The following is a 25,576-nucleotide window of genomic DNA, read 5'->3' as shown; positions in this document are numbered from 1 at the left end:
AGTTTTTCTGACCATCCTATAGAACTTAAGTTAGGAACTTAAGATGGGTGGGAGAGAATTTGGAAGGGCTCCCCAGCTCACCTTTCCCCCCCTTATTGGCGTGGCAATCCCCGCCCCCCCCCCAGATCAGCCCTTCTCCCCCATGTTGTTACTAGGATGAAAAAGAATCCTTGCAGCCAAGGGATCTGGAAGGAACAGAAGGTGGGGGAGAGCTCCCTCCCAGGGCTGAGTGCTTTGTGGCCTGGGGGCACTGAATTCTATGGAACATTAGCACTGGTAAGGGAGCAGGATGTCTCCCCTGGGCAGTGTCCACTGTGAGCTGAGATTCCATGGTCCTTGCACAGGTCCCTTGTGTGGGAAGGTGACTGGAGGGTGGATGTTCTGATGGCTTCATTGAAACAAATGGACTGTGGCAACCCTGTTAAACTTCTCCTGACTGTCAATGGGGAGGTAAGAAAGCAGTTCCTTACATATCCTGTTCTTCCTATTGTGGGTGCTGGTTATGGCCTGCAACACCCCCTGCTATTCCAGTGCTTGGTCTCCTCCCACAGATCTGCTAATGCACCTCAGGCCTGACCCAAAGCCCTGCTGTTCCAGGCCTATGTTCTATGCACAGGTCTACCAATGCACCTTTGACTTTTAAATGCCACAGGATACTAATAGGTAACGGATGTTTCAATTCCATTCTGCCCCCAGTTCTTGGTATCCAGGCAGTTGGTTGCCCATGTGTTGAAATCACTGGATCAAGTGCCCCTGAGATGGATCCTCTCTTTCTTGCTATTGACCTCCTTTGTAAAGTGCTTGGAGGTCTATGGATGAAAAGCTTTATAAAGCTAGGTATTATTATTGATAAGAGGCTGGAAAGTTCCTGATTGCAGCACTCCTGAATAAGGCTCCAATCCATGGGCTGAGTTCAGACTCCTTGTCTGTCTGTCCATCTGAGCATCCATGTAGCTTTCCACTCTCTTAGTCCTGCAGATTCTGAGGCCTCTGGCATTGCTGTCAAGGTTGGGAATGATGACCTAGGGATCTGGCATGTTCATATTTGCAACCTTTCAGAGCCAGCACCTGTATTGGTTCCAGGGTCTCACTGCTGGCTGACTCTGAGGATTCCTGCCTTCTTTCACTTCCCTGGGGCTGTTACATTGTTTGTAGCTATCACAGCACTGGGTGCTCTGCTTAATTCCCAGCAATAGCTCTGTGACGGTTCCCCCTAGACAATTGCCTAGCCCCACGGGAAAGAAAGAGAAGCAAAGAAGCTCCACGTGAATGAACATCCACTATAGTAAATACCTCTGGGGTGAGAAACGCCTTCATCACCACCAGTCCAAGTTCCAAAAACTGGCTAACTGCTAGATCTCAAAATGTGATTGTAAATTGGGAATCATTGTTGAGCAGCTGTGTTTCCAACGGGGTCCCACAGGACTCAGTGCTTGGCCCTACACTATTTAACATTGTTATCAACGACCTGGAAGAAAACATAAAATCGTCACTGATAGAGTTTGCAGATGACACAGAAACTGGGGGAGTGGTAAATAATGCAGAGGACAGGTCACTGTTTCAAAGCAATTTGGATCACTTGGGAAATTGGGTGCAAGCAAACACTGTGTTTTAATACAGCTAAATGGAAATGTATACATCTAGCAACAAAAAACACAGGCCATACTTACAAGATGGAAGACTCTAGCTTGGGAAGCAGCTACTCTGAAAAAGATTTTGGGGTCATGGTGGATAATCAGCTGAACATGAGCTCCCAGTGTGATGTTGTGTCAAAAGAACCAGTGCAATCGTGGGTTGCATAAATGAGGGAATCTCAGCTAGGAGAAGCAATTATTTTATCTCTGTATTTGGCACTGGTGCAGCCACTGCTGCAATACTGTGTCCAGTTCTGCTGTCCACAGTTCAAGCAGGATGGTGATACATTGGAGAAGGTTCCGCCACGAGAATGAGTAAAGGAGTAGAAAACGTGCATTATAGTGATAGACTCAAGGAACTCAATCTATTTAGCTAAACAAAGAGAAGGTTAAGGGGGTAACTTGATTACAGGCTATAAGTATCTGTGTGGGGAACAAACATTTAATAATGGGCTTTTCAATCTAGCAGAGAAAGGTATCGTACAATCCAATGGCTGGAAGTTTAACCTAGACAAATTCAGACCAGAAATAAGATGTACATTTTTGACTATCAGGGTAATTAACCTTTGGAACAATTTACCAAGGGTCATGTTGGATTCTCCATCACTGGCAATTTTAAAATCAAGACTGGAGGTTTTTCTAAAAGATCTGCTCTGGGAATTATTTTGGGGAAGTTTTATGGCCTGTGTTATACAGGAGGTCAGACTAGATGATCACAGTGGGCCTTTCTGGCCTAGGAATCTTTAAGAGCTGGACACTGGGCTCCTGGCCTGCAGTTGATCTCTCTCTTGTAATTTAGCTTTTTACTCACTCTGTGAGTGAGGGAGACTAAGACACTGGTGTGTATGAAACATGGGGGCAGGCTGAGAATGTTGTTCTTATGCTGCTCTGTGGTCCCTGTCTGTCCCTTAGCTGCTCAAGAGCATCTACAACAGCACCCCCACTCGTCCGTTTCTGGCACCGGAGCCCACCCAGTCACCAGTCCTCCCAGAAGATCCCATGTCCCCCATCCAGGTCTTGGATGATACCACTGAGGTATGTGCACGTTGGACACCTCAACTGTACCTTCCCACCCTCTCCCTTGCTCATAGCTACTCGAGGCCAGTGAGCTCTATTTGCAGGTGAAGCCATTGGCACACTCTCCTAGCAGGGCCCTGCTGAACAGGTTAGTGAAGCTAAGGTCTGGTCTGTGCTGGAAAGATCAATGAATTGCAGTGTTCTCACTTGAGTCAAATGCACCTAGTGTCTACAGGTAAATGCTTCAGCTTGTCACTGTGCTGCTCTCCCACCTTCCAATAATGCCCCCGTTCTTGCTCTGCCACTCTTCGGTTGGCAATCTGAAGATGGACTGCTGGCTGGGCATGCAGCAGGAGGAACAGCTGGTGGCTACATCAGCTTGGTTCCCTCTCTAAAATTAGCCTCCACCACAGTAGTGGGCTAACTGTGGGGGTCCTGGCTCACCTGTCCCTTTGTCATCTCCAGCCATGGATGAAGCTGATCTAAAGAGCCAAGTGAGATATAGAATGGGCTTACTTTTTCTCCCAGAAGCCATAGGCAGCCAATTCTGCTGTGACTTCTATTGGACAGGTTAAAGGTCAGAGTTTGGAGGTGACTGCCAGAGCACAAAGGACCAGAAGTAAGGATTTATCTCCACCGCCAAAAAAGCTGTTGATGCCCCTTGCCCCAGAGTCACCCACTGGCCAGAAGGCACCCAAGGAGGCCAGGAGGAAAATCCGCAAGCCTAGTCCTCTCCAGCTAAAGAAGCCTAGGAAAGTCTTGTTTGAGCCCAGGGCATGTGGAGGGGAGCAGGATGCTGAAGGTAACTTTGGTTCCGTAAATGCGGAGTGAGATGCAGACATTAGGATGATAGCTTTCAGGGTGTCTATTCTGGGTCTTGCCTGCTTGACTCCCAGACCTGTGCGTGCTGCCTCTAGGGACACTTGCCCAGTGTGTTCCTAACCCCAGCCAAGAGGGTCCCCTGTGTCCCTCTCAGAACCCTGAGAATCTCTCTCCAGTTCTGTCCTTGAACAAATGGCTTGAGTGTGCAACCTCTGCCTGTTTGGTCAGAAATGGAACTCGAGGTCTCCTGAATGCCACTGCACTGCACCGTGTAATAGTTCACTTAGCTCTTAATCTGTAGGTGTCAAAGCACTTGCAAATGAAGATAAATGTAATTATCCCCATTTATAGCTGAGGAAACTGAGGCACAGAGAGCATTACCCATTGTTATACAGTAGGTCAGTGACACAGCTGAGCTGAGATCGCCGGTATCATGATCTCTAGTCCTGTACCCTGTCCATTGGGCCAGCCAGTCTCCCTTACCAGTACTATATCTCTTGGTCCATATCGGACACGTCATTAATTGATGCCAAATGCAGAGCGTGCCAGGAGAGTATTTTTAAAAATGTTCTTGCATTGAACTCCCTTTGTATGTAACAGTCTGCAGGGAGTTGGCTGGCTCACAGGGACTGGGGAATTGGAAACGGAACCTTTCTCCTTTAGAGCATTGGTTCCAATTCAACCCCAGCTTGGGACCAAAAGCTGTAAGCCTTTGAAGGCTATTTATTGTACGAAATGAGTTGTTGGGTCTTAGTCCCATTCCTAGTGAAACAAGTATCCCCATCCCCAAACCACTGTCACAATGGTTCCCCTTGTTGGCAGTTTGAGCAGAGAAGGAGTCATGGAGCCTGATTTCCTGTCTCACCCTAGAGGGGTCCCCCCAGGGAGTGGGTGAAACACAGTGGCAGAGGGGGGCCCTGCTTTACTTGTACCTGTTCTGGGGATACAGATACCATCTATCTCCAGGGCTCTCTCGCACCTTTCACCAGCACTAATCTCACCTACTCTCCTATGCTGTTTGAGACCTAAGCCCCTGAACCTGGAGGTTTGTGCAGACAGGCGAAATGAGCTGGTGGTGACTCTTCACTCTCTGTGAGTCAGCCTGTCACCCTGATATGTGGCTGGATTGAAACCAGTGTGCTAGTTGTGAGAGGCACTGTATCCACTCCCATGGATCTCCATGTTCAGAAGAGTCATTTCCATGGCAGTGTGCCAGGGTAGGGAGAAGAGGCACTTGCACTGTATCACAGGATTGAGTAGCTTCTAGGAGGTGACTCCCCGCTGCTGCTTTCAGGGGACCATCATCTGTTTCTGTTTTCTCTCTGCAGACTTGGAGGTGAAGGAGCTGCAAGGTGAGAACCTGGTGCTCAGACCCTGGCCTGGCTTCTGAGCCACTTGGGGATATTGTTCCTTTAATGTTGTAGGCCTTGGAGTGAACATTCATGCTTGTCCCTTTAACTTCCTAAGCTTCAGGAACTGTGAGCAGGCTATGAGTACTCTGCCTGCCCTCATGGAGTTGCCCCCAAACTATACACCCTGGGCATTGTGAGAGGGACAGGAACTATCTCCAATGCCCCTTGCAGCCTCCCTGAAATCTGAGCTGCCCCACTGGGTACTTGACCAAAGGAGGTGGGTAAAATGATGCATAGACTTGACCAAACTTTTTCCAGCTTCCCCGCCAGTTAGTATGGGGGCCTGGTGGTGAGGGAAGAACCTTGGAAGGGAAAGGAGAAGGAAATGGAAGAAGGGAAGAAGCTTCCCTAAAGAACTAGCTGGAGGAAACCCTGGCCTCTCACCCCCCACATGCCCTAGGAGCTGGCAGTCCCCTAGTCACCAGACTCTCCCAATACCCTTAAACGTAGGAGAAAAGAACTGGACCTGTCCACAGCTGAGGCTCCTTTCCGGCATGGATGCTCAAAGGGATCAAAATGTCCCCCACCTGCTTGTCATGAAGTTCAGGGAGCATGATCCTGCAGCTAGCCAGACTCCCCACTGCTGACTTCCTGTGTTACTGAGAATGGGGCGGGGAAACCCCATGATTACTCCCTAAAGCCAACAAGAAAATCCCCATGCCCAAGGGGCCCTGGCCTCCAAATCACTTGGGTGTAGGTATGTAGTGCTTCTTGCCCTGCCATCTGTCCTTAGGGGTTCAGGGCCTCAGGCTTCCACCTTCCCATGAGAGTCCAGGCCCCTGCCTCCTCACTTTGCCTTCTCCATGGAAGAAAGGAGACCCTGAGGCCCCCATATCTGGTCCAGTGACACTGTTCGGTTTGGTCTCTCCTTCTCCAGTCTGTCCGAGCCCACGATGGTGTCACGCCATGTGCCTCAGTGACCCAGAAACAGCCATTTTGATTGGTGGAGAGGGAGCCAATCAACAGCCTTGCAAGGATGCTCTCTGGAAACTAGAGATTGGTGAGAAGTTTGGGGCTGGGCAGGGGAAGGCAGAGGTCCCTAGGGGTTGAAGGCATCTCTGGGCGAAGCAGGAGCTGAGGGCATTGAGTCTGCTCCGAGCCAGGCAGATGAAGCATTCCACCCATGCCAATGCCATTCTGTGCCGAACCCTCCGCAGGGAGGGCTGTATTATTTTGCATGAATAGGCTGAAAGCCACTGTCTCCTTCTGCTGGGATGAGAATGTGGGAGGGTGCCCCCGTGGCACCTCAGCTCACCCTGCTATGGGCAGCTATTTCTCCATTTTTCTCTCTTGCTCAGCTTCCTCCTTGTTCTCTGTTTTATCCTTTTTACATGTTCTTTGCTGACTCCTCCTCCTCCTCCCCACTCCTTTCTGGTAGCGCCATTTCCCCCTCTTCGTCCCTCCACTCAGCAGAAGGCTGCATGCTGCTGAGGCTGGGGGCCATCCATTGGTGCCACCCAATGCTGAGGCCAGTGCCATGGGCCGCAGCCTGAACCTGCAATCCTGCATGTGTGAGTTGCTCCTGCTGTTGGCTGTTAGGACTAGGAGCTTCAGTGGAAGCAGGGTGGGGGAAATGAGTGGCTTTCAAGGAGCAGAGGCTGCAGCACACTTTGCAGTGTCTGAGGGGTTTGTGGGGTGAACCCAGGGTCCTGCCGCTTTCCACACACACAGATCTTCTTTTCCGCCCAGCTATATGCTGCCCCCACGCCCTCCACCTCCAACCCCAGAAACAGTGCTGTAAGCCCTTCCCTCTGGCACTGAGTCAAGAGTGGGGAGGAATGAAGGGAGCAGGGTCCTGACCAAAGGCTGATAGAGGATAGGGCTTTTGAGGTGTGGGGAGTGAAGGGAGGGTCTCTGCCCCCTCACTAGTATGGCGTTACTCCGACAGACAATGATTTCTGGTTCCCCGTGGATTTGCCACCACTGGGTTCTGTGCCGCCCTGCTCACGTGGTCACACCGCCACCTACGACCTGGACACCAAACGCATCTATGTCTTTGGGGGCATGAAGGAGGGCAAGCCCTACAGCACCATCTACATCCTGGACACAGCCACCTGGAAGTGGCTTCACGTGGCTGTGAGTAGTGGAGCTTCTGCAGGAAAGAGACAAAGCATGGGGGGAGGGAAGGAGAGGAGAGGGGAAGGGAGGGGAGGGGGAGAAGTGTGTTTCTGTCAGGGACCAGCTGGGAACCCAAGAGCAATGTGCCTGTGTCCTTGCTCTTGTGCTCGCTCTTTGGCCCCTGGCCCAGTGTCAGGCACTGTGCGTTGGTTCCCATTTCATGGTCAGTGTAAGGGATGTGGTTAGGGTCATCGATAGGAGCCTTCAGGAGGGCAAAGGGGAAGTGGGCTGTTCTGGGTTCTAATCCCCCCCTTGCTTTGTCCCTTGGGGTGAGCCAAGTTAGACCCAGCCAGGAAAACTTGGTTAAAAAGCCTGAAGCTCACTGGAAACCAGATAGTGCATCCAGTGTGAGTGAGGCTGGAGGCAGAATGGATTGACACTAGATGCTGTATCTGAGCCAAGCTACATGGGAGAATAGCACACAAATTGCAGGGGAAATGGTCCCCCATTTGTGGGGGGCTAGTGGAAACCTGGTCTGGGCACCAAGATAATGATTTGGCTTTCTTGGTTCAGAGGCCCTCATCTTGTGCTTTCCCCCTTCCCTCTTTGTTTCCTGGAGAGAAACTTTCCCAGCTGGTGATCCCCTGCACCTTCCTTCCTTCCCTTTCTGGGCAGCACTAAAGCACAAGGAAAGCCAGAGGGCTGAGAGAGAATGGCATAGGTGGGATTAGCAGTGATTGGGGCGGAAGTGTTTCCAGAATGACCTCCTCTTCCTGTTTGTGTTCAGAACCAATTGGGATCAGTGGGGTGATGCCCCGTTCAGGTCAGAGAAAGGTGGGACATAAACTGAGCAGATATTGTCCACCCGCATCTTAGAGTTCTGGTCATGGAGCAGGTGGAGTGGCACCAGGACTCACTATGCCCATGGCCAGCAGGGAGCTGACCCATGCCAACCTGTGCGCTTCATTTTCACACATGAAACATGACTGGAAACTTTCTTCCTCAGGCCAAGGGGAAGGTGCCGACACTGGCCTACCACAGCGCCACCATCTACCACAAGGAGCTTTTTATCTTTGGAGGGACTTTCCACAAGATGGCATCCCTGGAGTCCAGAGCCTGCAGCAACACACTCTACGTCTTCAACCCTGAGTACAAGATTTGGTACCAGCCCATTGTGGAGGGAGAGAAGCCCTTACCTCGGCTCGGGTGAGACACCTTCATTTCAGCCCTCAAAGATAGAGGGAGGGAAGCACCAGCAGGTCCCATCTAGTTAATCTCCACACCTGGAGGGCACGGCATGATTGTCCCCCACAGTCACATCCCCAGGGCTTGGTCCAGTCCTAGTTTTAAATGTCCCAAGCGAAGCAGCTCCCAGCCCTTCCCTGGGGGACTGTCCCATGTTGATGGGTTGTGCACTAGCAGGTGGTGCTCAGGTATTAGGCTCTCATGGCTGTGGGGAGCACAGAAGGGAAGAATGGCCATGTGTAAACTCAAGCTGCCCCAGCCCATAAGAGTGTAGCTGAGTTAATGGCTCTCCTGGAAGCCTGCTTTTGTGAAAAGAGACTGAACCCTCAATTCCAAGAGGTTCCAGAGGCTGTCTTGCTCACTCACCTCCCTCTCTCCCCAGCCATTCAGCCACTCTGCTGAGGAACAAGCTGGTGATCTTTGGGGGTCAGAGGACCCCTTTGTACCTGAATGATGTGCATATCTTGGATCTGGGTGAGAATAGGACATCGCCATCCTGTCAGGCTATACTGGGCAGCTGGGGTGGGAATCCAAGGGCTGCCTGCCTTAGGAAACATGATTGGGGGACAGTGAGTGAATGAGGGGCCTTATGTGATATGGGAGGGGGACAGCATGGCTCTGAGGTGTCTGGAACAGAGTAAGGGGATGGGAAGCTGTGGATGTAGGGAAGGCCCTGATGGGGTGGGAAGGAGATGGTTTGGCCCAAGGCAGGGGGTAAGAAACATCAGGCACTGGTGATTGCAAGAAGCTGGATAGCAGATTAAACTGGTTGCTGCTCTGATTTGATGCGGCAAACCCTATGTTCCCCACTTTCAGCACAGAGGTGTTTGCCTTGCAGTAGGGCTGGGCAGAGCTGCTAGGATTGCCATGCATTTGAAGTGTCTCCTGTTTTTCCCCCTGTGCTTCAGGTTACATGGAGTATGTGCCGGTCCCATTTCTTTCAGGACAGCCTTCTTCACGCTGGTAAGATCCTGCTGCAGGATCAAGAGGCCTCTCTCCCCGCCCCTGTATCTCACTTCATGGCTGGAACTGTGCTTCCTGCATGCTTGCAGGGCTACCACCCAGCACAACTCGCCCTCCCTGGTGCCTGGGCAGCAGCAGAGCCAAAGAAAGGGAGAAACCCTTATAAGGAGAATGCTTGGTTCCTGAAGGGAGGCCCTTGGGTACTTGCAAACATAAAACCCTCTGCCCTTCATTAGCACCTTTTGTCTGAGGTTCTCTGGTGCTTCTCAGACACACATTAAGCCTCTCAGCACCTGCAGAGGTGAGTCACCATCTAAGGCACAGAGAGGAAAGTGACTTGCCCGAGGTTATGCAACAGTTCAGGGGCAGGCCTGGGACTAGAACTCGGGAGTCCTGACTCCTATCTGTGGCGTGAACCACTATCCCAGGCTTCCTCTCCTAGGTAAGTAGAGGCCCCCTAGGTGGTGTTTGGGGGAGGAGGGGCAGGGAAGGTGGGTCCCCTGCATGTTTTGCTCTGGTTATTATTATGCTTTGCTCTGATTCTAGCTTCCATGCTGCAATGCCAGTGTCTGACCAGAAGGTCCTGATCAGTGGAGGCTGCAATGCCAAGGGAGCCCTGCAGGATGTATTCACCTTTCACCTTGGTGAGTAACTCCCCATCCCCTCCTCGGAGCTGCTGACTGACAAAGAATTGCTGAAGGTGGCTGTTGTGCGGCAGTGACAATGCACTTGCTGGTATTTCTGGCAGCCTTGTGTCCATCTGTCTGTTTCATCCCTGGCACAGAGGACAGCTTTGCCAGCAGCGATCGTTCCTTTCTATTGCAGACACCTTTGCATGGAGCACAGTGACACACAGTCACCTCTCCTTAGTGCCCCGGGCTGGCCACACGCTGCTCAACCTCACCTCTGCCCACCTGACAGATGTGGACAAGGAGAGCCAGAGCAAGCGCAACCTCTGCACGGTGCTGGTTTTTGGTGGCTCAGACTGTGCTGGGACCTTCTACAATAGCACAAGCAAGATCCAGCTGGACCTAGAGGAGACCAAGCCCAGGACAGCAGGGGTTCTGGGTCATGGTAAATAGAGACACATGGATAGAGAGTGGGTGGCAATAAATGAATCAAAGCAAAGAGGCGAACCAAGTCTCTGCATGTAGGTGAAATCTGCCCCACAGGAATGTCTCCCTGAAACCTGCGGTGACTTCTTGCCTATGTTGGGGCCCATGGACATGCAGCCTGAGGACTGGGCACAAATCTCCAGCCTCACACTTGTATGTGCCTATGCTTTGACACCTAATTACCCTGGGAAGCCTGAACTAAATCTGCAGTGTCCTGTTAGAGGAATTGTCCCCATGGCTTTGGGCAGAACTAGTCTCTTGCTTTCCTCTCTTGCTGTATATCATTTCTCTTCCCTGCCCCAAATCCCAGCTTCTGTTGGGCAGAAATGAAGGTGACCTCATATATTCACTCTTAACTGGGTAAGGAGAGGGGGTTGCTGCAGGCTCTGAAGAGAGGGCTGTAAGGTGAGGATGTGAGTCACCCACCAAAGCTGGCTGGATCTCAGCTGCAACTTGGCAGTTCCTTTCTGCCATCCAGGAATGGGGTTCTTCTGGCTTGGAATGAATGAGGATTCACCACCCAGAAATCTCCCCTTGGGAAGGAAGGGGGACACTATTGCTAAAAAGTGAGTGACTGGCTTTCTACAAGTGGCTGAAAAGTGTCTGATGCTGTGTGATGTCTGGGTGTAAGTGGCATGCCATCTGGGGATGGGGAAGAGAACGTTGTCATCTTTGGCTAAGGGGGGAGCTGGCTGCTATGCCAGCAGTGAGGAGACTGGTTCTCCCAGGTTGCTGCTGGGTGAAGGGAAGACACATAGATCACCCAGCAGCCTGGGACAACTAATCTCCTTCATGCTGTCACTGCCGGCGTGGCAGGCATGGTGTAGCATAGCTGTCGGTGGTTCCCTACAAGAGCAGAGAGACCCGGGGTCGGGGTCTAGCTCTCATTATGTTTGCAGGAGGAGAGGGTGGGCCTGATCTTCCTTGCACTTACAACCATGTAAATTGGTATTTACTGAAGGCAATGGGGGTTACTGTAACTGTGGTGCGGGTGCTAGGACAATCAGGCCTAGTGTGTTAATGGCCTACTTTTACTCTGTGCGCTGAGTGGTTCTTTGATATTCTTCCATGGCTGGTGAAAGTGAGGCACCCTCAAGCTGGCCTTGTCCCATAGGTACAACTCAATCTTGCTATGAACATTTCCTGTAAAAGGGTATTGCCTTCACCCTCCACAATAAAAGAGCTAAGATCTTCAGCAAGCCCATTCCTGGGCCCAAAGCCACACAAATGCAGGTCTGAGGATAGCTATTGATGCTTCTCCTTTAATCTGCTACATGGTGAGATTGAAGGTAGTTAAACATGATCAGGGGTAAGCATGACCTTTCCCTTCCATACTCAGGTCTGCAATGGGCCACCCACAGCTTCTTTCAGAGTACAGGGGCAGGGGCACTCGCTCTCTTTCTCCTTCCTCCTATGCAGCTGGCAAGGATGCATCAATGCTATGGCTGCCTGCTGGGCACTTGTGTGGCTTTCCTTCTCTGGGCAGGATGTGATCCATTTCTCTGCCATCCCTGCCCTTGTGCTTTAGAGAGGAACAGAGCCTGCTTGTAGGAAGGACCTTAGGCTCGCAGCTCTGCGGGGGTATCCGGCTGCCGGCATGGGTGGCTCACTTGGAATGCCTCTAGCTCCAGAAGGGCTTTATTGATTCTGGTGATCGTGGGGTATGGAGCCAGGTCCACTTTAAATCTACAAAGGGAAGAGAGATGCAGTCAGATACTCCCAGCTAGACAGTCCAGCAGCAAGCACTAAGGAGGAGTTCTACAGAATCCCTGCTCCACGGACCCAGGGCAACACGATCAGCACACAGCTCCAGAAAAGTCAAGCAGGGGAGAATCATCTGGCAGATTGGGGTCTAGTCTGCACCAGGAAAAAAGGTGTGTTCTGATCATGTGTTAGCTAAGCTCACCCCTAGGATCTACCTTGGCCTGCTAATGTGTGAAAGCAGCCTTGTCTTCACTAGGATTTTACCTCCCGGGTGTTACGTTGTGTTGGTTAGCATGGGGCAAGAAACACACCTTTTTTCCTAGAGTGGATACCCCCACTGGTCTTACAGCCACTTTTTTTTTTTTTTTTTTTAAATAAGGTTGCCAGTCATTATGGTATCCAAATAGCTTCTCTCTCATAGCGTGTGCAATGCTGCAGTTCTGGCTGCAAGAGGCCCTTTCAATAAGGGCTTCTACTAGCCCTAAGAGGCTGCGTTTCCCATGCTTTCTGCATAGGTGGGGACACAGAATCAGGCCTGTCTGAGCTCATGTGGGGGCAGCTGCCAGTCTTGCTCTGGGGGCCACAGGGAAGAAATCCCAGCTCCTCACTTTTGTGAACCCTCAAAAGATACAGGGTTTTGGAAATGAAAAAATCCTGGTGAGACGAATACCCCCATAGAGATGCGGGGAGAGGGAGTGCTATCCCAATTCGCTTGAGCATCAGCAGGAGAGAGGTCAGGCTTGGCCATCAACTAGGCCTCTGGTGCAAGAAGTGGGGTTTAATGGAGCTGACTAGCCCTCATTTACCTCTCAGCATTGTAAACCTGAGGGACCAAACACAAGTCAGCCATGGAAACCTGCAGTGAAGCAAAGAAAACTGGTCAAAGCAATTCAGAACCCCACCCTACTGCCCTTTAGTGCACTGGCTGGAGCTACAGAGTGCCAGGCCCATTTTTCCCCAAAAGGCCCTTCTCAGCACTCGCCCTGTTCTGTACAGTTCTGATGCTATAGTGGGCCCTATGAAGAGCAGGAGGCTGCCTCCCAGTCCAGCTCCTTTTAGGGCCTGGAACAGCAGTGGTTGGTTGTTTCAATTTCAAACTATAGCTACACCCAACCCAATCCATGCCTGTGCAGGAGAGATGAACCGCTGACAGATGAAAATGGTTGTACATGTTTATGTTCAGTGTTTACTTTCCACTGGCACCAGGTGTTACACAAAATGAAAGAGGAGGGGCCTGACAGGCTCAGGGGGATGGGATACAAAGCTTTTCACCTCTAGGGCAGCTGCCCCAGTGCTGCCTGGAACAGTAGTGACCATAAACTGTTACTCTCTGATGCCTTTTGGGGGCTTGTGGGCTCTCAATCCAGTTTCTAGCGGGATGGGTGTTGCCATGTTGAAACTAAGCTTGTTTGTTTCTTCCACATTGGAGGGAGGGCAGTTATTCTTTTACCAACTTCCATGCAGCGTGAAAGGGTTGAATTGGGAGCTCTGGGGCTGCACAGAAGGTCTCCCTCTCTGCAAGCAGGCTCGGTTGCTGGGCATGGGGACAATGCAGAATGGAACCCTTGGAGTCACTTGCAGCTGCTTACCATTGGCCCCAGGAGAGATGCATGGGTACGCACCATGGGGACCAATTCATTAGGACAGCCCTGCACCATGAGATTCCTAGGGCAACTCTGCCACTGAGCAAACAAATCCAGGTGCCCCTCCAAAGAGGGAGGAGACAACCAGTTGGGGACATAGGCACCGAGTCCATGGGTGCTCTGGGGCTGGAGCACCCACAGGGAAAAATTGGTGGGTGCTTAGCACCCACCGGCAGCTCCCCACCCCACCCCCCCATCCCAGCTCACCTCCGCCTCCGCTCTGCCTCCACCTCCTCCCCTAGGTGAACCGCGTGCCTGCTTTTCCCCCCTGGCTCCCAGTGCTTGTGCCGCAAAACAGCTCGTGGCACAAGCGCTGGGAGCAGGGGGGAAAAGTGGGAATGCGGTGCACCCAGGGAAGAGGTGGGGCTGGGATTTGGGGAAGGGGTCCAATAGGGGCAGGGAGGGGGTGGAGTTGGGGCAGGGACTTTGGGGAAGGGTTTGGAATGGGGGCGGGGCAGGGGTAGAGTCGGGGTGGGATCTCCCACTGGCGCTGGGGAAAGTTGGCGCCTATGGTTGGGGATGGAGAGTTGGATCCATGATAAGTGAACCTCACTTACTATTTGCATTGCAATAGCTCCAAGAGGAACCAAGACCAAGGCCCCATTGTGCTTGGCTGTATGTGTACACACACAGTGTAACAGACAGTCCCTGCACTACAGAGCTTACAACCTAAATAGGACGGACAGAGAGGGTGTGGGGGGCAAGTACTACTATTTCCATTTTAGAGATGGAAAACTGAGGCATAGAGAGAGTAGTGATTTTCCCGGGGTCATTTAATGACACTGTGGCAGAGCCAGGAATTTATCCAGATTTCTTCATAGCAATATAGGACTAGAAGGGAGTCGAGGGGTCATCAAGTCCAGCCCTCTGTACTGAGGCAGGAACAAGTAAACATAACTGTCCCTAACAGGTTATCTAGCCTGTTCTTAAAAACTCCAGTGATGGGGATTCCCCAGCCTCCCGGGGGGGGGGGGGGGTTTCTATATAGGGGAGAAGCCTATTCCAGAGCTTAACTACCCTTATAATTCGAATTTTCCCCCTTATATCTAACCTAAATCTCCCTCGCTGCAGTTTAAGCCCATTACTTCTTGTCCTACCTTCAGTGGACATTAAGAACAGCTTCTTTATTACAGCCCTTATATAGCTGAAGACTGTTATCAGGTCCCGGGCCAGTGCCTTAGCTACCAAACCAAGCTTCCTCCCACAGGTTAGTGTGGTGAAGCAACTGCAGGACTAGGACGTAAAGCTCAGGGATTGGGCAGCCTTCTGAAGTCTCTCATACTTTCTGCTCTGGCTGGAAATGGTAGCAAAATGAGCTGTACTACTTAGGCTGTTTGGTTTTTTTTTTTTTAAAATGTTAGTGATAACGAGGTGCTGCGGTGGCAGGGCTGGAGACTGAGCCCTGTGTCAATGGACATCACCACAGCCACTGTGCCTGCTTGGACCAGGAGTGGCCACCTCCAAGGGGATTTAGTCCTTAGACTTTAGCAAGATGGCCACCGAAGAGGCTGGTTTGTGCTGCAGAGAGGTAGCATACAGACAGGGCCAAGCAAATGTCCCTTCTAGCCCATGGCTTTTTGCCATCCCCACAGAGCTGGGAAATGGAGAGCTGTCCTCCTCCTGTGTGAAATGCAATGAAATGGCTACTCCCCAAAGGAGGAGGAACTAGGGAAGGAGAGCAGGTAATGGGCTGAGTCGGATGCATGCAGCCCTGCTTCCTATGGAGAGGCCCAGGGAATGCTCTGTCTGCATATACCTTGAGCACAGGGTGTGGTTGTGCTGTGACTCCACAGCCTCTATGCCCAAAGCCAGTCCCAGATAAATGCTAGGCTATCCATGCCTTCTGCAAGCTGTGCTGTCTGATCTCCTTACCTCATCCCCAATGCAATAGCGCCCAGCGGTGTGCTGCAGGATCCGCTCCAGAGCTGCAGAAAGAGACAGTGCATTGGGTCAGGAATCAGCAACTCCCATTTTCAGCGGGGAGTGGTGCTAAATTACCATCAGCCTTTTGGATTGAGTGTTGTGAACCAAGGTACCCTGAGTTGGGCTAGAAGGGAGCAACCCAGGGCAGCACTTACAGGGAAGGAGACTCTCACTGGAGCTGAGGAAGGAGGGTGCTTTGGGACTCAGCCATTTTGGACCCAAGATGGTTTCAAAAGGACAAAATAGGCTTCCTATTCTTCCCCTCTGCCCCTTGCCTCCGCTGTTAGTGGCAAGGAGAAGGGCTTCCCTATATGAAGAGTCTAAAGAGCAGAACTGGAAAGAAGAAGAATAGGAAGGTTCAGGATACAGGGATATAAACTGAGTGAAACGGAGGGCCAGTCACTCCTATAGCCCTATCCCAGGTCACTGGAACAAGGAGGCCCAGAGTGAAATTAAAGGCAACTTATTGAGAGGAAATAGAAATGGTATTTTATGCCTACTAGAATTAACCTGTGGGACACTCTGCCATGGATATTGAGGTAACAAGTTTAGTACTATTTAAAATAAAGGGTTTTACACTTTATATGAATGTAAAAGGCATCTGCTGTGACAGCTGAGATAAAAGGTTACGTGTTGTCAGTCCTCATGTGTCAGGGTGTGAGCCGACTGCTACAGGGGTCAGGAAGGAATCCCCTCCTCCCTGCTTCCAGATGCAGCATTGAGCTTCCTCTGGAGCATCAGATATTTAACCACTGCTGGATGTGAGATTCTGGGTCAGATGGGCCCTTAGTCTGCTCCAGCATGGCAGCAGATGATGCCAGACTAGATGGCTCGTTGTTCTGTTCCTGTGCAGTAGAAAGCAGGACTTTGGACCAGATCGCCCACCAGACTGCTCATCCAGTGCTTTGTGCTATTAGTAGATGCGCTGATTAATTCAGTGCAGACGTACCTTTGAAACCACATGTGATATAGTGTTGAGCCCATTCCAGCTTCTTCTCCCCTCCCACTTGTTTCAGGAAAGTCAGGTTCTGAGGAGGCCAAAGAGTCCCGAAATTAGCTTGATCCAGCAGGCTGTAACTTGCCACAGGCCACACACAAAACAGGGTCAGCTGGGATTAGATGGTGTCAGTCCCTAATCCCCAGTCCCAAACTCAGCCCTTTGGGTCTCTGAACCACAGACCCACACATCCCCGTTCTTTCTCAGAGTTGCCCTTCCTACAGAACATCACTCCTTTGCCTGGAGCTCTCTCTGCCCCCTGCCAAGAGGCGCTAACCTCTGCAACTGGAACTTGCTGCGCTGCTTGTAAATTCAGCTCTTCTTGAATAAGAAGCCCTGGGGAACCATGGCCATTTCTCAGGGTCAGAGCACGTGGCCTTTGCAGGAAGTGCCTTGCTGTTTTCAATCGGCAAAACAGGTAGATGCTGCTAACCATGCTGAGCCTGGATTCGATTCTATGCCACTGTCTGTGTGAGATCTGCCACTCTATTGCCCATCAGCAGTTTCAACAGAATGATACTGTCACAATCTTTGAGAGACACAGACCGCTACAAACCCAATCTTGGAAGTCTCATCTGCCTGTTTGTGACAGGACAGTACCTGCAGGGGCTGAATGCCAGAAACAATGTGATCCGAAATCATCCGGGCTTGGGCTCTCTTCTTCAGATCTTGAGGCAGCAGCCTGGGGTTAGGCCGGGTCTCTTCCAGGTACTGAATTATGGCCAGCTGCATTGAGCAAGAAGACATGGGTGAGATACTGGAGGGCTGGGGAGGAGAGGCCAGCCCCATTGCATGGCAAAGGAGCAGGCATAAAAGACAGATTTCCTGTCTGAGGTCTGGCCTCTTCTGATCAGATGCAACTGAAGAAGTGAGGTTTTTACCCACGAAAGCTTATACCCAAATAAATCTGTTAGTCTTTAAGGTGCCACCAGACTCCTTGTTGTTCCAGTAAAAGGTGGGATTCTGAGACAGCAGCTGAACTATGATCACTAATATCAGGTGCCTTTGTGCCTGATACAGAGTAATCTCTCACCTGAAGAGGAAGACAACTTCCCATGGCAGTCTCCCTGCAGGTGCTGCTTGCTATACACTTCCCAGCCGGGATCATTTTCCTCATCACAGAATGATACTCTGTGCTCTCTAACCCAGAGACCAGGCACTCTGTGGGGGCAAAGTCCTCCCTCTGGGCAGCAGGACACAGTAAATAATTAATGGGCAGAGCTGGCTGGGCTACTCACCGACTGAGACAAGATGATGCCATCGATTTTCAGAGCCGGGACCTGCTGCATTGGATTTACTGCCTGGAATTCAGTAGAAAACTGGAGAGAAGACACTGGGATTACTATATTAGCCAAGAAGAGCCAAGTATTCCTCTCTGAAAGGGAAAGCCTCAAGGGTCCCACAGCTCTGTATATTATCTCTCCATGTCTGATTGTTTGGTAGGAGTGTGGGCCAGCGCTACCTTGTCCCCCAATTCCCCTGCTCGCAAATGGATTTGCAGTCTTGCTGTCTCTGATACTGCTGAAACCCTGAGGCTTCTCCACTATGTTTTCTCCTTGGCTCTTTCCTCTGCTTCAGTCCTAATGGTCTTGGTACATTATGACCCTCCTTTGGGCACCAGGAGGCACTCCTGTTGGAGCCTAGGGTTCACTCCAGGTGCATTACCCCCACATTATCCATTGACCCCAAGTGACAAGGCAAGATCCATCCCCGATCCCCCCCAGCAGTGCAATTGCAGTATCATTTTCGGCTTGGCCATGTTGTCATATGCAGATTCCTGCCTCAGTGGTGCTACAGGGCTACCTGTGCTCCAGGCAGTCAGTCTCTACAGTGTTGTTCAGGCATCTCCGTGACAAATGCCTCCATTTTCTGGTGCCACCCATCCACAACCCAGGATTGTACTTGGAAATCGCAGCACCCTGCCTTTATTGCCACCACCTGATGAGCTTGGTTCCCCCATGCCGACTGAAGGCAGAGGGCCTGCCTGCAGCCTCCTGGATAATGTCAGGCACAGACATCAGAGAGGGAAGGAAACTATTATGTCTCATGCAATCTGTCTCTCTCACCCTCCCTCCTGGAGGCTAAGGCAGGATGGTGAGTTTCCCTACCATGCTGTCCAGTTAAATCCCCCAAGCAATAGTGCTAATGCCCCTTCCCATGGAGAGACAAGTCCATGGCCTGATATATGTGAGTTTCAGGAGATTTTCTTGATCTCAGCCTATGCTTAAGTCAACGCTAGAAAGGGAGGGAGTTAGGGATGCTGAAGAGGTCAGAGGCAACAGTTAGCTACGGAAAAAAGTCTGGAGTGAGCAGGCAACATAGATCCCATTTCCTTTGCCCTCTGATAATCCTGGGCTGCCAAATTTCTAGTGATGCCTAGGCTTAGCCTGTGTGCCAGCTTAGGGGAAGGCTGACTGTAGTTGCCCTCTTACCTGCTGTCCCCCATCCTTCAGGAGGTTCACTGGTTCCTGATCATAGGCAATTCCCTTCAGAGCCAGTGCTAGAGGGAACACAGCATATAGATTCAGAGAGGCAGAGTGAGCCAGAAAGCTAGGTTCCACGGAAAATGGGCTCATAACGTTTTAAAATCTCTATTGAAGACAGTTTAAAAACAAAACAAGAAACCCCTTTCCCTTCCGAGTGGTTGTTTTAGATCTCCTGTGGAAGACAGTGCCTCTGTCATGCAGTGCCCCCTAGTACTTTGCTGGGGCACTGAGGTCAGTACTAACACCCTATTGAATAACCCCCATTATGCCCTGCATTACAGCACCTTGGGCTGTAGGGTCAGTGGTAGCTCACAAGGGAGATTGCCCTGTGTCACCCATGTCACTTCTGGCAAAACCTTATTTTAACTTGTCCCCATCCAAATACTGAGCAAGCCCCACCCTGCTTAACTTGCAGGATCAGATAAGATCACACACTTTGAGGTGGTATCACTGCAAGCACAGAACACAGGGCCTCTTTAAGGAATGTGGGAGATGTGGGCATCTGGATTACATTAGCGTTATGAAGGAAGTATGTCCCTCTAACTAGCTCTAGAGAGTGTCTGGGGAAAAAAGGAACTACTGAGGGCAGGGGGGAGCCATCCAGAGCCCAGTATTGAGAGGCCAGGGCTGAGAAGAAAGGACAACAGAGATCCCCCCTTATACTACCAAAGCTGGGTAGATGGTTAAAAGTTTGTAACAAACATACACAAATATTCTTTCAACCCCAGTAAGTATTTTGTCTGCCCATGGCCACTGGAGTTTCAACAGGGTACATGAAATGGTTATTCTCTTGATCCCCTATTAGCCTTCCCCTCCGCCAAATGCAAATTGATTCTGGTGTTTGCTCTCTCCTCCCGCTGGAGAAATGGCGGAAACCCAAAGTCACTGTTTTTTCAGTTGCATGTCTGCTGATCTCTCTCTCACTCAGTAGGTCACTGATTAGTTTGGTTAGTGAAGGGAGTTAGTGTTCAAGAAAGGTGGTGGGTTGACAGTGCCAGAGCAAAGAAGAATTAAACATCAGATCTTACCAATTCTCACTCTCCAGGAGCAGGAACTTCGGAAATAACTATAAAGAACTGGCTGAGGGGAGAGAGAGGAAAGTGGATTACATGATGGTAATGCTAGCAGTTTCTCAGCTAGACGGAAGCATTTTTCCTTCTGCCCCTTTGAAAATTTGATCAAGTTTGATGCATTTCAACAAGGATACAAATCAGGTGAGTTTGGGCACTTCAAAACGTTTTTCTTTGTCACTTTCAGATGTGGGCTTCTTTATCATGCCATCGATATCTAAAGTAAAATTCCCTTTTGTGTACAATGAGAAGCTCCATTTGAAACCTCAGTGGCATGAGCCGGCCCTTTGAGCCATTCACCGACATGCATGTTCCCAATGTGGAACAGAAGCTACTCATCCAAGCAAGTGCTGAGAGTGCAGGGAAGTGAATCTCTAGTCTATCTATTGAACCAAGGAAGCGCTCCCCCAGCTGCTTTAAATCCTTTGTATCTCACCTTTCCAGAGAAATCCATGGTCTGCGTATGCAGTTCACTCCAAAGAGTGAAAGCCACATGACCCTGCCTTCTCTTTTCACTCAGCTGGGGTGGGGGAAGGCTCTGCCCCTACAGCCAATGAGAAAAGTGCCAGAATCCAAATTCTTAATAGCTTCCTGTGTTCAGAAGATTCAGCAACAGGAACTGGCAGGATTCAGTTCTTTTGCGAGTGAATATCCTGTACCAGCCACACCCCTAATTCTCTTTAGGTTGATATATTGAACCCATCACTCTGATATCTGGCTCTTGTCACAATGGATAAAATATTTATATAGAGACTTTTGGGTTGCTGGAAGCTGCAAGTGCAGAAGTACAACTCGGTGGGATAATAAAAGGAGAGCAGGTTCTAAAAACGGGGTTTCTGTTATCACAAAGATGTCAGCTCTTCTGAGCAGGGACTGTCTTTGTGTAAAACTGGGAATACACTGTGTAACATATAACAAAGGTTCCTCCTCTGTACACAAGGCTTGTTTGTATTTCTTATTAATAGTAATAAGAATAATAAACCTCTAGCTCCTTCCTTTGGAGGACCCCAAAGCACTTCAGAAAATGTTAATAAATTAACTCTCACATGCCACCCCTTCTCCCCCCCCAAAAAAAAAATGCAGTGTCATGATATCCCCATTTTACAGAGGGGAACACTGTACCAGAGAGAGGAAGTGACTTGTCCATTGACTTGTGTGACAATGGCAGAACCAGAACTAAAACCCAGGAGTCCTGAGTCCCAGTCCTGTATCTAAGCACTAAATCATTTTCACAGCTAAATATTAGATTAATTTAAACTGTTTACAGAATGTAAATGTTTGACTAAATTATCCCAGCCAAAGTTCACCAGAGGAATGGTTGGTAGGAGGTCAGGGAAGGAAGGAATGCTGCAATATTACCAGCTCTTGGGATTTTCCTGTGACAGTCATGCTATTGGGTGATTTTCACAAAGCCTCAGCTCCTGAAGTCATAAGATTATGTGAAAATCTCAGTTTTCATTTAAAAAAATAGTAACTTTCTAGCCCTTGTGGTTGCAGATCAAAACTGGAAACCACAAACTCTAAGGAATCAAAAACCAGAAGGTAAAGAAAAAGCATCCAAAATGTATTAATTTTGTTCATCTTTCTTTGGGACCTTGCTCAGAATTTTTGAACACTTGGAGTTGGCAATATCTTCCCTTTGCCTCTCTGTTCCCTGGCTCTAACCTCCCAGTCAAGAAAGACATTTTCCTGCTTGCTCTCTCTCTATATTTCTGCAGTCTGCCTGATCATTTGCTAACTGAGTGTCATGCATGTAAATTGTGTCATGCTGATGACCTTGCTCTTTAGTTTCAAGGCCCCTGAGGATGAGGGGAAAGCATCACATTTACTTTACAACTTAGGATCCTTTGGCACTTGAGCCAGTGCCAGCTCAAGTTAACACTGCCTTTCAGAGATGTGAAAAGGCCAAGAAATTGGTCTGCACAGGGAGAGGGGAGGTGAAGAGAAGATCCGGGGCAGTAAGTCCTCCCAGTCACATGCTGGGTGTGCAGAAGTGCGATCAGATTCCAAAGAAGATTCATGACCCTAAGAACATTAGAATGGCCATACTGGGTCAAACCAAAGGTCCATCTAGCCCAGTATCCTGTCTTCCGATAGTAGCCAATGCTAGGTAACCCAGAGGTAATAAACAAAACAGGTAATCATCAAGTGATCCATCCCTAGCTTCTGGCAAACAGAGGCTAGGGACACCATCCCTGTCCATCCTGACTAATAGCCATTGATGGACCTATCCTCCATGAATGTATCTAGTTCTTTTCTGAACCTTGTTATAGTTTTGGCCTTCACAACATCCTCTGGCAAAGAGTTCCACAGGTTGACTGTGAGTTGTGTGAAGAAATACTTCCTCTTGCTTATTTTAAATCTGCTGCCTATTAATTTCATTTGGTGACCCCTAGTTCTTGTGTTATGAGGAGTAAATAACACTTCCTTATTTACTTTCTCCACACCAGTCATGATTTTAGAGACCTCTATCAGATCCCCCCTTAGTCGTCTCTTTTCCAAGCTGAAAAGTCCCAACCATATTACTCTCTCCTCATGACTCCTTCACTGAGAAGAACTTTCACTCTATGCATCCGAAGAAATGAGGTTTTTACTCACGAAAGCTTATGCCCAAATAAATCTGTTAGTCTTTAAGGTGCCACCAGACTCCTTGTTGTTTTTGTAGATACAGACTAACACGGCTACCTCCTGATACATTGACTCTTGTTTCTATTCACATCTCATTCTTTAGAGAGGAGGTCGGGAGTAGTATAGATAAAGAACAGAGCAGCTGACGGAGTTCTATGCTTGGCTCTGCTTGTGGTGATGCAGTACATGACCCAGGACATAACCTCTATGTGTGAAATGGGGCGGGGGATGAGAACTCTTACTTAACTAGGGGGCTGTGAGGCTTAATGCACTGATGGCTGTAAAGTGCTTAGAGAGCATCAGCTGGAAGGAGCAGCCAGTACAAAGTACTTACAGAGTGTTCCTGGTGACACTTATAGCTTGGAGCTTATTTCACTGGCTAATAACCTGACTCTTCCCCCCCCAAACTTTGCCCAGCTGAGGACCACATTGATAGCTGGGTGACAGCTGGAGGCTACATCCTACATGGCTTAAAATGGATCATATTGCAGCAGCTTACATCTTTAATAGGGGCATACAGCCCACACAGCATACAGGTTCCATTACACAGCAATACTTCTTGAGGCTCAGTGGGAACTTATTGGCTCAACATGGAGCACCATGGGCAGCATGTCCCTGCAACCCTGTTTCCCTCTAAGAGTCACTTCTTCCCAGGCTTTCACTGGTACCTATATGTCTCAGGCTGTATCAGCCTGACCAGGCTCTTTGCATCCTGACCATTTGTTGATTCGGACCGCAACAGTGTAACAGCCCTGTGTGCATTACCTGCCTCAATACAGCAGCCCTGGCAACAATGGATAACGTAGGATTAGAGAGGGAAAAAGTGTTCCTGTGAGGTATGCCCAAGGGTTAGAAACCCATCTGAAACTCTCCACCTGTGCTTTGTTAGATTATAATTTATCATCAGACCATAACCCAAAAGAACAGAATAAATCACTCAGCTCTTAATCACCCAAAACATGTGCAGAGGGTTCCACTACTATAGGTCGTGGGAGAGGAAAATATACCAAATATACCATATATTGTAATTTATGATAGTTCTATTTCATTTGCTGCACATGCTGTTTAAACTCTGATCCAAATTCCTTGCCCTTCCCACAAACACACATGCCATCTGGTGGGATGCCTCTTGTTAGATGTTGAAAGACAATCTGATCACTTACAAAATTTTCTGTGTTCTGCAGCTGTCCTTATACTAAGCAGTTTATTTCTTTCCTGGAGACTTAAGTGGAGGCACTGGATACTAACTTAGGTCTCGATCCTGCAAGTTGTTCTACTTGGGCAAAGCCCAAGTGAAGTCAATGTGGCTCTGTACAGGCATAGGGGTCTGCCTGTGTGTGGGATATTGCAGGACTCAGGGTTTAAACTGAATCCAGGGATTACTTACATCTGATCAAGGGGCCACAATTTCAGCCCATCTTCCATAAATCGTGTGGGGTTGAGGGTAGCTACATCCCTATTTGAAAATGCACAGTCTGCACTTCAGATGCCTCTGAATTAACCTGTATCAGAGGGGTAGCCGTGTTAGTCTGAATCTGTAAAAAGCAACAGAGGGTCCTGTGGCACCTTTGAGACTAACAGAAGTATTGGGAGCATAAGCTTTCGTGGGTAAGAACCTCACTTCTTAACCTGAAGATCCTCCAGCTGAAGCTGCATTATCTGTAGGAGAAATAAGAGCTTCTCTTTGTACAGAGTGAAAGAAAAAGCCCCAATTCTGCTCTCGGTCTCTGGGCCCCAGTAGCAGTAAATACCTTCATTAAGGCAGTACTCATCTTGCACTTTCAGCACCGCTCTGTTCTGTCTCTCCGCCTCTGAATGAACAGAAGTCACACGGATGCTAACATTCCATTGGCTGACGCATCCTCCTTCACGTACTCTCTATAGGTCTATTACTGCTGCCAGTCTTATTCAGATGAGACCCCAGGCATGCTTTGAGAGTTGCTGGGATTCTGGGAGTAGTAGTTCTAGATGCTTTTCCAGGTCTTAAAGCATCTCGATTGGATAGTTTATGCCCAAAAGTTTAGATTTTTGTAAGGAGGAAAAGATTTTTTAAATCCTCATATTAACTGAAACGTTTTAATATTATTTTCTAAAATTTCAATGAAGAATTTGAATGTAAACATCCCCCCCCAAAGTAATTGCAACGCAGAGTGCAGAATACAGGTCAAAAAACAGAAAGTGAATCTGGCTAGCAATAAAAGTAAATCTGATCAATTAAGCACTATTGTATAGGCATGACAAACATTGCAAGTGCTGTGTGTGCCCAGCTGATGTGTGTGTGAGCAGTGGAAGGGCAGTCACTGGGTGTGTCTGTCAGTGAATGGGGATGGGCAATGGATGTGCACAGTGCACACAGATGTGTGTGGTGGGTGGGGTCTGTCAATGAATGGGGGCGGGCAGTAGGTGGGCGCATGATGTGCACATGAGCTGTGGCTGTTTGTAGACAGCACAGTCACTGTGTATGTGTGTGTGTGTGGTCTGTCAGCAAATGGGAGCAGTGAGTATGCGTGGTGGTGGGGGGCAGGGCAGTCATTGGGTGTGTGTGGGGGAGTCTGTCAGTTAATGGACCTGGGGGGTCATTGATGGGTCACTGGATGTGGGGGGTCTGTCAGTAAATGGGGAGTGGCAGTCACAGGGTGTCTGTCAGTGAATGGGGGCAGGCAAGGCAGTGTTGGGGTGTCTAGAGGGGTCTGTCACTGAATGGGAGTGGCAGGCAGGGCAATCTCGCGGTGTCTGTCTGTGAATGGGGGGACGAGCGGGGCAGTCCCGGGGTGTCTGTGGGGGTCTGTCAGTGAAGGGGGTGGGCACGTTGGGCAGTCCCGGGGTGTCTAGACAGGGCCGGCTCCAGAGTTTTGGCCG

At 49.6% G+C, this 25,576-nt stretch overlaps 2 protein-coding genes across 2 annotated transcripts in view; one reads left to right on the top strand and one right to left on the bottom strand.

The window, feature by feature from the left end:
* Positions 1-10,233, top strand: part of LOC112101901 — a 21,867-nt gene extending 11,634 nt beyond the window's left edge. Inside the window, exons 4-14 of the mRNA XM_029911422.1 lie at positions 345-450; positions 2,547-2,669; positions 3,222-3,453; positions 4,802-4,825; positions 5,763-5,885; positions 6,774-6,961; positions 7,950-8,149; positions 8,571-8,662; positions 9,097-9,151; positions 9,698-9,795; positions 9,977-10,233. Of these exons, the coding sequence (XP_029767282.1) occupies positions 345-450; positions 2,547-2,669; positions 3,222-3,453; positions 4,802-4,825; positions 5,763-5,885; positions 6,774-6,961; positions 7,950-8,149; positions 8,571-8,662; positions 9,097-9,151; positions 9,698-9,795; positions 9,977-10,233 (1,498 nt within the window). The remainder of the gene's footprint in view (positions 1-344; positions 451-2,546; positions 2,670-3,221; positions 3,454-4,801; positions 4,826-5,762; positions 5,886-6,773; positions 6,962-7,949; positions 8,150-8,570; positions 8,663-9,096; positions 9,152-9,697; positions 9,796-9,976) is intronic.
* Positions 10,234-11,502: 1,269 nt separating this feature from the next.
* Positions 11,503-24,609, bottom strand: GSTZ1 (glutathione S-transferase zeta 1). Its single transcript, XM_024192808.3, has 9 exons — positions 24,469-24,609; positions 20,048-20,099; positions 18,966-19,033; positions 17,772-17,852; positions 17,134-17,259; positions 16,486-16,564; positions 15,486-15,538; positions 12,777-12,826; positions 11,503-11,952 (listed from the first exon to the last, which is right to left on the bottom strand). Exons 1-9 carry the CDS (start codon positions 24,487-24,489, stop codon positions 11,826-11,828), a joined length of 657 nt encoding a protein of 218 aa, XP_024048576.1. The 5' UTR covers positions 24,490-24,609; the 3' UTR covers positions 11,503-11,825.
* Positions 24,610-25,576: the final 967 nt, after the last annotated feature.

Source organism: Terrapene carolina, unplaced genomic scaffold (genome assembly GCF_002925995.2).
Source record: "Terrapene carolina triunguis isolate 2854851 unplaced genomic scaffold, T_m_triunguis-2.0 Scaffold96, whole genome shotgun sequence".
Classification (NCBI taxonomy): domain Eukaryota; kingdom Metazoa; phylum Chordata; order Testudines; family Emydidae; genus Terrapene; species Terrapene triunguis.
This window is presented reverse-complemented; position numbering and strand designations above follow the sequence as displayed.